Below are 13,905 nucleotides of genomic sequence, written 5' to 3' on the forward strand. Positions count from 1 at the left end.
ACCTGGACGTTCCTGTACCTGTACAAAAACCGTCAGGACAATTTGCACGCCTCATCTACCCCTGACACCAGCTGTGTGTGTGTGTTTCATAATATCATTCATTACCTATGCATTTTTGTTTTGCATACTTCGGCTAGAAGAAATGCCTTACATGTCAAATAATCAAAAAATCCAATCATACTTTTCCCCCCAACTTACCAATTTGTTTTTTTTTTCCAATCTGTTAACCACAAACCTCAACATATGTTTTCCTGTGAATTACACTGGTTATAGTATTAGTATAAGCCTAAGCCCAACTGGGAAACTCTAACTCCCATTGTCATTGTGACACAGCACTCCACAGCACACAAGTGTTCACTGCACACTGCGAACACAACGAAATTGCATTCATGCCTCACCCGTGCAAGGGGGAAGCCCCCAATGGCGCCCCAAGGGAGTAGTGCGGCGGGCCGGTACCATGCTCAGGGTACCTCAGTCATGGAGGAGGATGGGGGAGAGCACTGGTTAATTACTCCCCCCACCAACCTGATGGGTCGGGAGTCGAACCGGCAACCTTTGGGCTACAAGTCTGACGCCCTAACCGCTTACCTATGACTGTATAGTGTCCCAAACTGCACTACTCAGACATATTTTCCCCCTACACTGTCCCTTCGCACACATGCACGTGCACATGCACACACACCTTACCTGATTCTGCACAGAGTTGAACGGTTAGAAATCCAGAACAGCTAAACTCTTTGGATTACACAAACTTCCTGCTGCACGAGTATGGAGTAGATATGTTCTCTTCACGTTCCCACCTTTCACCAAAAAATCCTTCAATTAAGACCCATTTCACAAGGGTAGAACTAACGGACAGACTTTCATCTAACAACAATCTCAAACCCACAAGACTATTCCAGACATAAACTATTTGGATAACATGACCTGTAGGCTATTCCAAGAACATGGTTCAGTTTTAAACCAGGTTAAGTTAACCTACAGGAAGTGGTAAACCTGTTAATAGACAGCTTACATGCATCATTTAGTTAAGAAAATGAGGATTTCAGGATCTTACAGAACATTCTTGACCTTTACCACCTGGTTAACTTAACCCATTGATGCCTAAAGCACCTGCAAAAAATGCCTACTGAATACCTAAGCCCTTTTCAAGAAAAACTGCCCTCAGCCTATAAAAACCTAAATACCTTAGCCTCTGATGCACATAAAAACACGAAATAAGTTGCATTTAAACCCCAAGACTCTGATCTTGCATTAGAATGTGTTCAAAAGATGTAACATACCCACATTTTTATTTTAAAAAGCTAGAAACTCAAGAGCCTGAATGCAGTGCATATGCGTCCCCAGTCACCAAAGGTTAAACAACATAAGTCATCAGTCTAAAATGGGTTAACCTGGTTTACTAATGAACCAGTTTTTTGGAATACCCAACCTGTATCAATAAGAATATTCACACAGACCATCCCTAACCTAGTTAATGCAGAGGTCCAGGCAGCTGCAGTACAGCACATGCTCGCCCACACACGCACTAACAACAATACCCACACACACACTCCTACATAAACACTGACAGGTCAAAAGACACCGACCGACCGACCGACCGACCGACCGACCGACCGACCGACCGACCGACCGACACACACACACTAACAGAAACACTGTATACACACGCCACACCTCACCTGACTGATGCAGAGGCCTAGGCAGCGGCGTGTCACAGGCACGCACGCGCACACCCACACACACGCACACACACACACCCCTCACCTGGTTGATGAAGAGGTCCAGGCAGCGGCAGTGCACGGCGTTGAGCAGGTTGGCTGCCTCTACCTGCTGGCTCTGCAGCACCAGTTTGGCGAAGGGCCCCATCACCCGGTGCAGCCGCTCAAACGACTCTCCCAGCATGCTTTGGGGCACGGGGGTGGAGCCCAGCATGGTGGGGCCGCCTCCCACCCCAACAACAGAGGAACTGTTCTCCGTGGGGGGGCTGCTGGGCGTGTGCAGGAAGCCTAGCGCCGTCAGCTGGTTGTGGAGAGCGCTGCGCTGGGGGCAGTTCCGCTCGTGGTCCCCCGTCCGCCTGGACTCTGGGGAGGCGTCGGGCGTGAGGCACGGGGACGAGGACGATGAGGAGGAGGAGGAGGGCATGCGGATGAAGCAGACGGGGAAGCGGGGCAGCACCTCGCGCACCTTGCGCAGCTCGGACGTCTGCTCGGCGCTCAGCGCGTCCTGGCTGAGCGCGTAGAGGATGATGGGGATGACGTTGCGCGTCAGGTCCTCCAGCGCCTCCTGGATGGGCTGCACGCCGGGGCACGGCGCCACCATGATCTTGGCCTCCTGCAACACAAGGACGTAAGGGGAACACAGTCAGCACTGGGAGAGATGAAGGGCACTACCATGATCTTGGGGAACACAGTCAGAGTAGCACTGAGAGAGAAGACAGTCACACCATGATCTTGTTCTCCTATACATGGGTTCTAAATATTTGCTTTCCCCTGACTGCGTGGAACTAACTGCGCACAGCTCAACCTATGATTGTTGGAAACTGCTGTCGGTCAAAAAAAATAGCTAACATGGTTGGCTGCCTGTGTCTTGCCCCTCCTCATAACATTGTGTTGATAAACACTGTGAACCCATGTATAAGCACATAAGGAAGCACACAAGGGGATGATTAGTAGTATTGGTAGGAGCATTGAGAGTACTAGTAGTACTGGGAGAGATGGAGACATGGCAACCCCATGGTCTTGGCCTCTAGCACAGAGGGACATAAGGGGAGAGGACAGTCTGAGTGATCGGAGTGGTGGTAGTAGTAGCAGTTGCATCAGCAAAGATTTTCTTAGTCCCAATAGAACGTCTCTGGTATTAGGGTCAATGGCTTTTTGGGGAGTAGCATACGTCAGGGTGGTGCAATGACAGCTAATGCCACTTTTGTATGGATAAGATGACTGTTTTTGTTTTTAGCGCATTAAGCTTATCTAAGAAGCATATTCATTGCTTGTACGTCATTGCGCCATTGATTAGTACAACAGAGAGGGGGCATCATAGTCTTGGCGTCCTGCCACAAAGCAAAGCAAGTAATAGGAGAGGATGGAGAGGCTCCGAGTATATGAGAGAGAGAGAGAGAGAGAGAGAGAGAGAGAGAGAGAGAGAGAGAGAGAGAGAGAGAGGGAGAGAGGGAGAGAGGGAGAGAGGGAGAGACAGAGAAGCGAGAGACAGTGGGGGAAAGTGAGATTGAGATAGAGTGAGAGTGAGAGTGAGAGTGAGAGAGAGAGAGAGATGGGAAAAAATCAGACAAACTCGCAAACACGCAGAGTTTCAAACACACATTGACTCATGGTGGTGTTGTGGCCATGATAATATTAACCTCCTCCAAAGGCCACAAGCGGGAGGGGCCCTGAGTCTAACCTATCAATTGATCTCAGCACATTCAGAAGGTTACATGGAGCATCAAAAGGAAGCACATAAGCACAGAGTAGAAGGAGAGAAGGCAGAGGGTAGCGCATTGGAAGACAGCGCGAGACAGACAGACAGACAGGCAGACAGAGAGGCAGAAAGACAGACAGACAGACAGACAGACAGGCAGGCAGGCAGGCAGGCAGGCAGACAGACAGACAGACAGGCAGGCAGGCAGGCAGGCAGACAGACAGACTGACAGAAGGACTGACAGACTTCATCCTAGTGCTGAAACACAGTCAGCAAAGGTGAGGAGGAGCAAATGAATGGCCTCAAGTCAAGGGCTTCCCTTTGGGATTGGGAATCCTCTCAGCACTCCTCACTTAATACGCAAACTTAATCCAACACACCCGCCTTTAATATTCCAATCATATCCATCTGGTAATCATTGGTAATCAGCGTAATCACTGCTAATCCGGCTGAGGCGTGTGAGAGCTGAGGCCTGTCTAATAGAAGAACTGGGCACCCGTCACCCAGATGATGAGTCAGTCAAGGCTTCCTGTCAAACAAGGTCCTCCTATGTGTGTGTGTGTGTGTGTGTGTTTGTGTGTGTGTGTGTGCGTGTGTGTGTGTGCATGTGTTTGGAAGTACGTGTGAGAGTACTGGCATGTCTATAAATGAATTTGCGCAGCTATGTGGCAACACTTCCTCAGAGGACTTAAATTTACACTGAAGAGGAAAAAAGAAACAGCCCCCCTCCCCAGCCGTTTTCACCTCACCAGCTTTGTTGTGTTGTTAAATCATACATGCATACATGCCATGATTGTTCTTTCTTATTTCTTACGCAACATGAATTCTAGCAGTGCTGGGCTGGTTTCTGGATTATGATTTATTTCCGAGACATACAAAACATTGCCAACTACTACATCGTCAGACTATACTACGGTACATAACTTAGGTAATTGACCTTACAGCTGATTTACTTGTTTGCCCGACACATTTGATAAATGAGGGATGAAATGTTAAAAAATGTCATTTGAACTTTCCAGGGTTCCGTAGTGTAAATCACAGCGCACAGACACTTTGAACAAGCAGGTTCACTGCAAAACAAACAACACACCTTCAAAAAGGACACACCTTGCTCTGTGGGAAGCAACGAGACAGGCACCCAGCAGCACTATCTGCCAACACATGTTGTTTCCTCCTCACCCTGCGTTTATCACTGGAGTCTCTCTTGCTTTTCACTAGCCAATACTCACTCTGTTTCCCCAGGGTCACTCTTATGAACTAACAGACTGGTAGCATCAGTTCTGCTGTGCCCCCAATGCCCCTTCCACTTCATCCCATATTTGCAGACACCTACTGAAGGCTATTCCTGAGTATTGAACTTCCTGGTTGTCCAGATTTGTGACCAGCCACAGGAAACAGACCACAAGTAGGCGGCCCGTGGGTATATGGAGTTCATCATAGAGCCTTAGAGAGCAGATTCTTAAGCTTTACAAAATGAACTTTAAGAACTTTAAAAAATCTGTACTTGGAACATCTATTGGTGATGGCGAAAATCTACTTTCTCAGTTTCGCTCTGAAAGACAAGCTTGAAAAAATCATTGCAGAGCTATGGGAGATGCAGCACCTTTCCACTGAATCCTTTACCAAATCTGCTGCAAGCCTCGCCTATGCGGCTCACCCAACACACCCTTCAAACACTCCTGTGGTTTCCCAGAAGGGCAGAATTCCTTCACGTATAAAATGTGACCGGATCCCAATACTACATCCATTCGATCTTTATTTTTTGCTCTAAAACATGCAATATATATACATATATATATATATGTGTGTATAATCTAGAGTACTGTCCAGGCAAGGACTGCAGATGGAAATGAGCTAATGGCCACATTTGGCTCAAAGCAACTATTTATGTATGCAATTACTTTTCTATATGTCTAACTGTAACTTAACTACTTTAAGCAGGGAGGGAGAGAGAGAGAGAGAGAGAGAGAGAGAGAGAGAGAGAGAGAGAGAGAGAGAGAGAGAGAGAGAGAGAGAGAGAGAGAGAGAGAGGGAGAGAGGAAACAGCAGACTCCACTGCCTACACTTTCTCATGGAAACGGGTGGTCTGTGGGTCAAAGATGTCTCAGAGAGGGCAAGACCATTTAACTCTGCCATTCATTTCCAGTGACAGTTTCAGAGAGAAAAAAGTGTGTGAGCTGAGGGGGTAACGACTAGTAAAATGGAGTAAGACACTACTAAACACAGAGAGAGAGAGAGAGAGAGAGAGAGAGAGAGAGAGAGAGAGAGAGAGAGAGAGAGAGAGAGAGAGAGAGAGAGAGAGAGAGAGAGAGAGAGCATGCATAGAAAATAGTCAGAAAAAGTAAGAGAGACAGAAAATAGAAAGAGTGACAGCCGCACATGTAAAAGAAGAGTGATCGTGTGTCAAAAAAAGAAAGAGAGAGGGTGGGGTGGATAGGGCGTGGGAGAAACAGTGTGAGAAAGAGAGCAAGAGAGAGACAGAGACAGAGGGAAAGAGAGAGCAAAAGAGAGACAGAAAGAGGGAGAGAGATATGGATGGGGAGGAGAAGGGCGTGAGAGAAACAGTATGAAACAGTGAGAGGGAGGGAAACTGAGAGAGAGGGAGGGAAACTGAGAGAGAGAGAGAGAGAGAGAGAGAGAGAGAGAGAGAGAGAGAGAGAGAGAGAGAAAGAGAAAGAGAAAGAGAAAGAGAAAAAGAGAGAAAGGGATGCAGAAAGAGAGAGGGAGCATTGATGAGCACAGAGGCACAAAAGAGACAGTCAGTCCCGTCTCCAAGGCACTGAGAAGCAGCGGCCAAGTGAGGAGTCTCTTTGGAACAACGATGCCCTGCAAACATTTGTTCACCACAAATCAAAAATAAATAGCATGTTTGACTTGCAACGAAGACAAGTCCATTTTCAAATGACACCTCCCCCCGTGAGATTATAGTTCTCTGGGCTGCTATCGAAACCGCCATTTGACATTTTTCTTTTTGATTTCCATCTCTCTGTCTCTTTCGCTCTCGCTCTCGCTCTCTCTCTGTCTCCTTGTGAAGAGTAGGCTCTGGTGGAGGAGCAGACTGTTTCGCTGTGTCTATTTTTATCCCTCCCTCATCCCTGTCACACCCTTGCTAATGATGAGCACATACCACTCCACCCTCTCTCTTTCCCTTTGAATTGATTGTTTCAGTGATGCCAATTGTTGTTAGCCATTTTTAAGAAACCACTTATTGCTTGTAGTGGTGAAATCAGGACTCATTTAGGAGCTAATAAAAACTCCTTACTTACTATTAAACTATTACTCTCTCGCAACAACATTTACTGATTGATGCCTCCACCAACTGCTGATGTACTCAACAAGCTTTCTGCCTTCTCCTCTCCTCAAATGAAAAAAAACAGAAACATTACACTACACTACACTTAGCAGACACTTTTATCCTAAACGACTTACAGTTACTAAAGGGTATTGGTTACGGTCTCTGGTGCAATGTAGGGTGAAGTCCCTTGCTCAAGAGTACTTCAGCCAATACCTCATGGCCGAGTGGGATTCGCACCTGAAACCCTCTGATCCAAAGTCCAGCTCCCTAATCATTAGGCCACAGATGCCTCCGTCAGTTCTGTTTTCTAAGACTTGACTATGGCCTTAACAAACATAAACATGTGAAAAAACTTCACATCAAGAAGAACACAATTATCCATCACAGTGTGACAATGTGTACTTTGGCAGATTGGAGCTAAGCAGCAGAAATGTACAGTGCTTGCCTGTGTGTGCATGTGCGTGTGTGTGTGTGTGAATGTGTGACAGTAGTGGGGGGTGGGCAGCAACAATTAGCGTGTTAGCGAGTTCATTAACCAGACAGCAAAAATGGGCCCCTGTCTTATTTGGCACGGCTGTGGTGAATGTAGCAGCTGTGTGATAGGCTGCTTTTTGTTTTAGGGCCATCGTTGGCAAAAAGAACTGCTGTCTTTCAGTGTAGTCGCCTCATCCACTAATGAGCTAGGCATGCACCTGCAAAGAAGAGATACAACCCCTCCACACACTTGCGGTGAAAGGGTTTATTCTACAGTATGTGAATCTCTACCAATGCTGACAACAACAGAATGTCTTTATTCCTCCGTATGTGAATCTTTACCAATGCTCAGAACAACAGGATGTGGCATAAACCCTTGGCACATCTCTGACGCTTTGTTGACAATATCAAAGGTGGGAAGAAACAAATGCCATGGTGCGTTTTGTTACCCCCGCCAAGGAGGCTATGTTTTCGGTCGTGTTGGTTTGTCTGTTTGTTTGTATGTCTGTCTGTCTCAGAAAAACTCAAAAACTTATGAACGGATTTGGATGAAACTCTGTGGAGTTGTTGCTAATAACCCAAGGAATGAGTGATTATATTCTGGTGGTGATCCAGATCATGAACCAGAAACAGGATTTTAAAAAAAAGATTCTTCACCATTGCTGGTCTATAAATCTAGACATAGAGGCATTTTTTTCCATTGCAGTTTCTAACTCCTAACTCAACTTCTAACTAAAAAAAAAACAAGGCAGGAAGAAAAATAAAAACAGGGTATAACAATTGTTCTATCAAACAGCTTCCTTGGCGGAGGTCTGCACTCTCTGAGTGCATTTCTAGTTGTTACTTTGTTCAGTACATTCTCAAAACAAGTAAAACAGACCTTCCCTTAAAGCAAACTGGTTTCCAGCAGACAGATGGACCTACCGCCATGGACAGGGAAATTATGCAAAATACAGTGAGTCCAAGAAGTATTTGATCCCTTGCTGATTTTGTTGGTTTGCCTACTAACAAAGACATGGTCAGTCAATAAATGTTATGATAATGTGCATTCTAATATGGAGAGACAGAATATCAAAAAGAAAATCCAGAAATTAACTTAAGAGAATATATATTAATTTATTTCCATTTCATCAAGCAAAATAAGTATTTGATCCCCTGCCAACTGATAACAGTTCCGGGCCCACAGACAAGATGGGTACTTCCGATCAACTTGTCATCTGAATTAAAGACACCTGTAAATACTAACATGCATAAAAGACGCATTGAATCAGCAGAATCAGTCCATAGTATGAGTGAATCAGTCACACTCCAACCTCACCAGCATGGAACAGACCAAAGAGCGGTCAAATGATATCAGGGACAAGATTTTAGACCTGAACAAAGATTAAATGGGCTGCAAAGCCACAAGAAAGAGACTGGGTGTTAAGGACCCAACTGTTGATGCATTTCTTCCAAAATGTGAGGAATACAAAATGACTATCCATCAGCCTGTCTGGGGTTCTATACAAGATTTGACCTTTTGTATGGATTTGATTATCATGAGAACAGAAAGAAAGCACCCTAGACCTGTACAGGATGAACTAGGCAATGCTATCTAAGTTACTGGGACCAAAATCACTGAGAAAACTACTGGTAGCACTTAATGCCACAGAGGTTTAAAATCCTGTAGTGCACACATGGTACCTCTACTTCAGAAGGAACCTGTGCAGTCCCACCTGAGGTTTGCCAACGGACATCAGACTGGTTTAGGATTTGATAAGGAGGTGCTGTAGTCAGATGAAACCAAAATCAAGCTGTTTAGTTTAGCATTAACACAAGTCAATGTGTTTTGAGAAAGAGAACTGCTGTCTATGATCCCAAGAACACCCTCCTTACCATCATGCATGAAAGTGGTATCATTATGGTTTGAGGGTGTTTGTCTGGCCAAGGCACAGGACAACTTCACATCGTCAACGAATGGATGGAGGGAGACATGTAATGTGCAATCCTGAGTGCAAACGTCCTTCCCTCCACCACTACACTGAAGGTGGGCCATTTTTGGATCTCCCAACATGACAATAATACACAACATACAGTCAAAGCAACGAAGGAGTGGCTCAATAAGAGGCATATTTAAGTCGTGAAGTGGCCTAGACAGTCTCCAAATATGAACCCTATAGTAATTCTATGGAGGGAACTGAACCTCCCATTTGCCAAGCTCCACAAATTATTAATGTTTTAGAGATAATCTGCAAAGAAAAATGGGCAAAAATCTTTTCTACTATATGCTCAAACATTGTCATCAACTAAAAGAAGCATCTGACCTCAGTGCTAGACAACTAGGGCTTTGTCACAAAGCACTGTATCTTCTTTAGCTAGAGGGGTCAAATACTTATTTGCCTAGATTAAATACAAATACATTAAAATATATTATTTTAAGTTATTTTCTGGAATTTCTTTTTGATATTTTGTCTCTCCATGTTTGAATACATATTATCATAAATTTATAGACTGATCATGTCTTTATTAGTGAGCAAACCGGCAAAATCAGCAAGGGATCAAATACATATTGGACTCACTGTAAGTATAAACACCAACATATTCCAGGGTAAACGGTCTGTCTTGGTGGCATAGAGAGGGGAAACACTCCTGGAACTCCCCCACACACAGCATTCCTCTTGGGACATTCTGCCTTGCACCATGAACACACTTTTACTTTTGACACCTCTGATCCTAAGTAACCTTGCACTGGCACACAAATAGCAAACATGTGCTTGACATTGTCCCAACATATCACTTAAAGACAGTTCATTTCTAGAATTCAATAATCCCAAATATTGTAGAATGAAGCAGAAAAAGAAAGAACAGTGGGTTTAAGCAGTGTTTTTGTTATGACTGCTGGAAGGGTTCATATGATCAAAGCAAATTGGAAGCTCAAAAATATTCTCCATGCCTGTTGCCAAAATATAATCTCCAAGATCATCGTCTCTGCAGGCTTCGGCCATCCACTCCATAATCGGTTTTGTTAATATGATCTGGTTTGTGACTTATAGTCATGGCTTACTTAGTGGCATCACTTAAAGAGTATTCAACATAGCTTCAGTTTGCCAAGGAGGCCACTTCTAGCACTGCTTTTGAACAAGAATCCTGTCCACAATCCCATTAGAAAGATGAAGCGAGACAAACGAAGACGACATTTCTTTTACATGAAAACAACGTTCACCGTGATGATGAGTCACTACAGAAGTATTCATAAGCCATGCCCACAGGCCTGCTAAATAGTGCCAATACCATGGCAACCAAGCCATCGCAGCAATGATGGTTCAGCCCACCTCACGTCCACCCCCTAGGCCCCCACCAAACCCAACTTTTCCCCCGTTTTTCTTCCTGCTGCTTTGCAGCCAAAGTCTTGTCTTTCCCTCCTTTCTTTCTTTCTTTCTCTCTCCTCCTCCTCCTTCTCTCTCTCTCCCCTTCGCTCCCTCTCTCTCCCTCATCCCTGGCCTGTGCCCTGGTCATGTGAAAGGCAGCAGACCCTGTGAGCAGAGATGGGCCCATTATGTAAGTGGGGGCCGCCGCAGCCTCCGTCTGGAGAAGCAGCAGCTTTCCAGCCTAAATCAGGCCACTGAGGTGTGGGGGCTCGTTTGGGTGTGTGTGTGTGGGGGGGGTCACAGCCTGGCTTGAGCGGGCCAGGGGGCAGGGTCTTTGCCCTGGGCCTGGCCACTGGGGTTAGGAGGGACAGGAGGGCTCAGGTCGGGCGGGGGGGGGGGGGGGGTGCTAGCTGGGGCCTTTTGTCTTGGGGATTAGCTGTGCTTTTGCTCAGGGTTGCAGCATGTGATTTCTGATGCAAGGCACAGACGGACCCTGCACACTGGTGGTGTTTGCCGGGGGATCCAGGCAGTGGAGAGAAGTTTCACACCTAATTTATTTGCCACTTATCAGTGTGCGGGTGCTACCAACTGAATAGCGGACATCCTTACTAACAGGGTTAGCTGTTTAAGGAACATGAGTCCAAGTCATATTGGTTCAGTCCGTGACTTGTATCCTTGTAAGACCAGGTTGACAATGTGCACAAGGCTTTCTCATGAAGTCTAGTGGGTAATTTCACGTGAAATCAGACACTTTGGGACCCGACAGACACGGATTTCAATCATACTTGGTGTGCCTTTTTAGTAGCAAGGTAGCACTCAAGAACTGCATTGGTTTGAATCTGACACTAATATTAAGGGTCAAATCCCAAAGTGTCTGATTTCACGTGAAATGACCCTAGTCTCAAATTAACCAAGTAGCGCCCGGCCCAACATTCTCCCTCCTCCACTATACGAGCGACAGACTTGCATCATCCATCCTAGCTGACCATGGCAGCAGGGATCAGGACTGCTTGCCTCCTCTCATGCTTTCTGGCCTGCCCTAGCTATATTTTTCCACCATGGCCTGCCTGCTGTGCAACAACAACTTCGTAGCCTGGATTCTGAGCAAGAGGATTACTGCGTTTTTTCCCCCCTCCTCCCTCCTTCTCGCTCCTCTAGAAGATCTATGAAACAAGTTCAAACACATTTCGGCTATTTTAAAAAAATAGTGGATGGAGACTGAATGTTTAACCCTTTTTGATACACTAAATGGAAAAAAGTAAGCTTACTTCCGTCCAGGAAAGGCCATTTATACATGAGTTTATGTGAGCAAAACAGCCAGTGATGTCACTCACTTCCCCACACAGCGCACCTCATCCTTGAACCTGTCTGTAGTCAATGACATTTTCCTGTCTATTTACGACATACCGGAACATTCTATAGTTCCAGAAGTTTCGTATTAACCCCGCTTGTTACACTGGCACCCTCAAATGGCAGGGGACCAAGGTGGTAACTGGTGCACAGTCAGCACGTGGCAATAGATTAATTCCACTGGAATCTATTGGAGGTGGTTACACCAAGTGCTATGCTTTGAGGGAAATAGGTCAGAAGGTGTTGCTATGTCTGTTAAAAGCTTATAGGCTTCCCCACTCCCAGACAAATGTAAAATTCTGTGACTTTTCCATGACCTTCTCTGATGTAAAATCTGACTAGTATTCCTTTGTCAGGAAATATGAAATACAAAGGTTTGCTTAACCAGTCACGTCAAACCAATCCCAGCAACCTTGATTACTGATCCTTCTAACTCGCATAAATAAGACTGTTGTCAGACTAAATCCATGGTTATGTATATAACCACGGTTCTATGAGTTCCGGATGACCGCCAGAGGCGGTGCTTACAGCACATGGATATCCATGCACGTCAGTGCAGGTCGAGTACTTAGTAACAACAAATTCACTTGTGACCTGGGTGACGTCACCCGGTGACCCCGGGGTCGGGGTCAAAAGAGCAACGCACCCAGGAAATGTCCTCTTGGCAAAATTTCTCGTGTACACTCCGAGTGACAGCCAAGCTCTGGCGGTCATCCGGAACTCATAGAACCGTGGTTATATACATAACCATCGTTCTATATCGTTCCTCCTGACCGCCAGAGGCGGTGCTTACAGCACATGGATGACCAATACCAACAAAGTCATGAGGAGCGCCCAACCGTCGTCAGTGCTACTGAGACGGACCTGAAGCCACCGCAGTCGCCACAGGATAATGTGGGACGACATCAAGACAACAAAACCTGGTGAAGGCGCAGCCGGACGCCCAGGAGGCCGCGCCGCATACGCCTCCACACGTACCATAGGCCACATGCGAGCCAGTGCAACCTGGTCTAAAGGGCCCACGGGCTGCCAAAGTGAGAACCACAGGGGCAGCGCCAACCTGGTGGGGAAGCAAAAGGTCCATCCGCACCACCCTGTAGCCGTACCCGACGGCCCGGTACCACCTCCGGGTCCAGCCCCCATGGATGAGGCGGAACACAGGAAAAGAAGGTCACCATGACCGAGGCGAGTGTCACCACCACGGACAAAGGCAGAGCAAGCAGCCGGAGACAATGCAGAACAGTCTGCGGCATTGGGACATGGCGTAGGCAAGACCACGTACCCATACCTCAAGAGGCCACAGCAAGCGGAGGCCGAGGGAAACGATGCAGGATGCCGGGGTCGGCACACACACACACCAACACCTGGAAGGAGTACAGCGTCACGAAGGAGCGCGTCCAATGCCGGCAAGCACGTAGGATGCCAGCAGCAGGAGACCCTGAGACGGCGGTCCAGGAGGCCGCAAGTCGAGAACGGGGCAAAGCCCACGTCATGACGGGAACGGCAACATGAGTGGAATAAAACCACATGTAAGGAACCGCAGCGCCCAGAAGGCTACACCACAGCGCAGCAAGTGGACGGACCAAAGGGGCGTCCAGGGATCGCTGGCAGCAAGCAGAGGGCCCCCCAGTATGGCTCAGACAGGGGTGCTGCGCAAGCCACAGCAATCACCGTGCCATGGTCCGGTTGGGCAAAACCTTGCCCAGTACCCCGGACACATAGGCCTGCAACCAAGAGTCAGAGAGGCAGGCCCGGGCAGGCGGGGCAGTGTGCCTCCAGGCCCAAGACCTTGCACGCAATGTTGCATCACAACTCCCGCAGACGAACACATCTGCGACGTGACATTGCAGCCGGGGCAGCGTGCCCCCAGGCTCAACACCTGAACTGGTGAGGCAAGTAGAGCGTCCAGAACCGGGCCAATACCCGGGAAGGAGTCAAGGCCATAGGTGGAGGCCTCCAGTATGCCGGCCAAAGTCTGATCGACAAACCTGTGCGCAAAGCGCATACGGTCAGCCACAT

The 13,905-nt window shown here is 47.0% G+C and overlaps 1 protein-coding gene across 1 annotated transcript in view; it reads right to left on the reverse strand.

Moving 5' to 3' along the window:
* dstyk (dual serine/threonine and tyrosine protein kinase) overlaps positions 1-13,905 on the reverse strand; it is a 59,164-nt gene that overhangs the window by 31,895 nt on the left and 13,364 nt on the right. The window contains exon 4 of the mRNA XM_063215927.1: positions 1,768-2,334. Within this exon, the coding sequence (XP_063071997.1) occupies positions 1,768-2,334 (567 nt within the window). The remainder of the gene's footprint in view (positions 1-1,767; positions 2,335-13,905) is intronic.

Source organism: Engraulis encrasicolus, chromosome 14, assembly GCF_034702125.1.
Source record: "Engraulis encrasicolus isolate BLACKSEA-1 chromosome 14, IST_EnEncr_1.0, whole genome shotgun sequence".
Classification (NCBI taxonomy): Eukaryota; Metazoa; Chordata; class Actinopteri; order Clupeiformes; family Engraulidae; genus Engraulis; species Engraulis encrasicolus.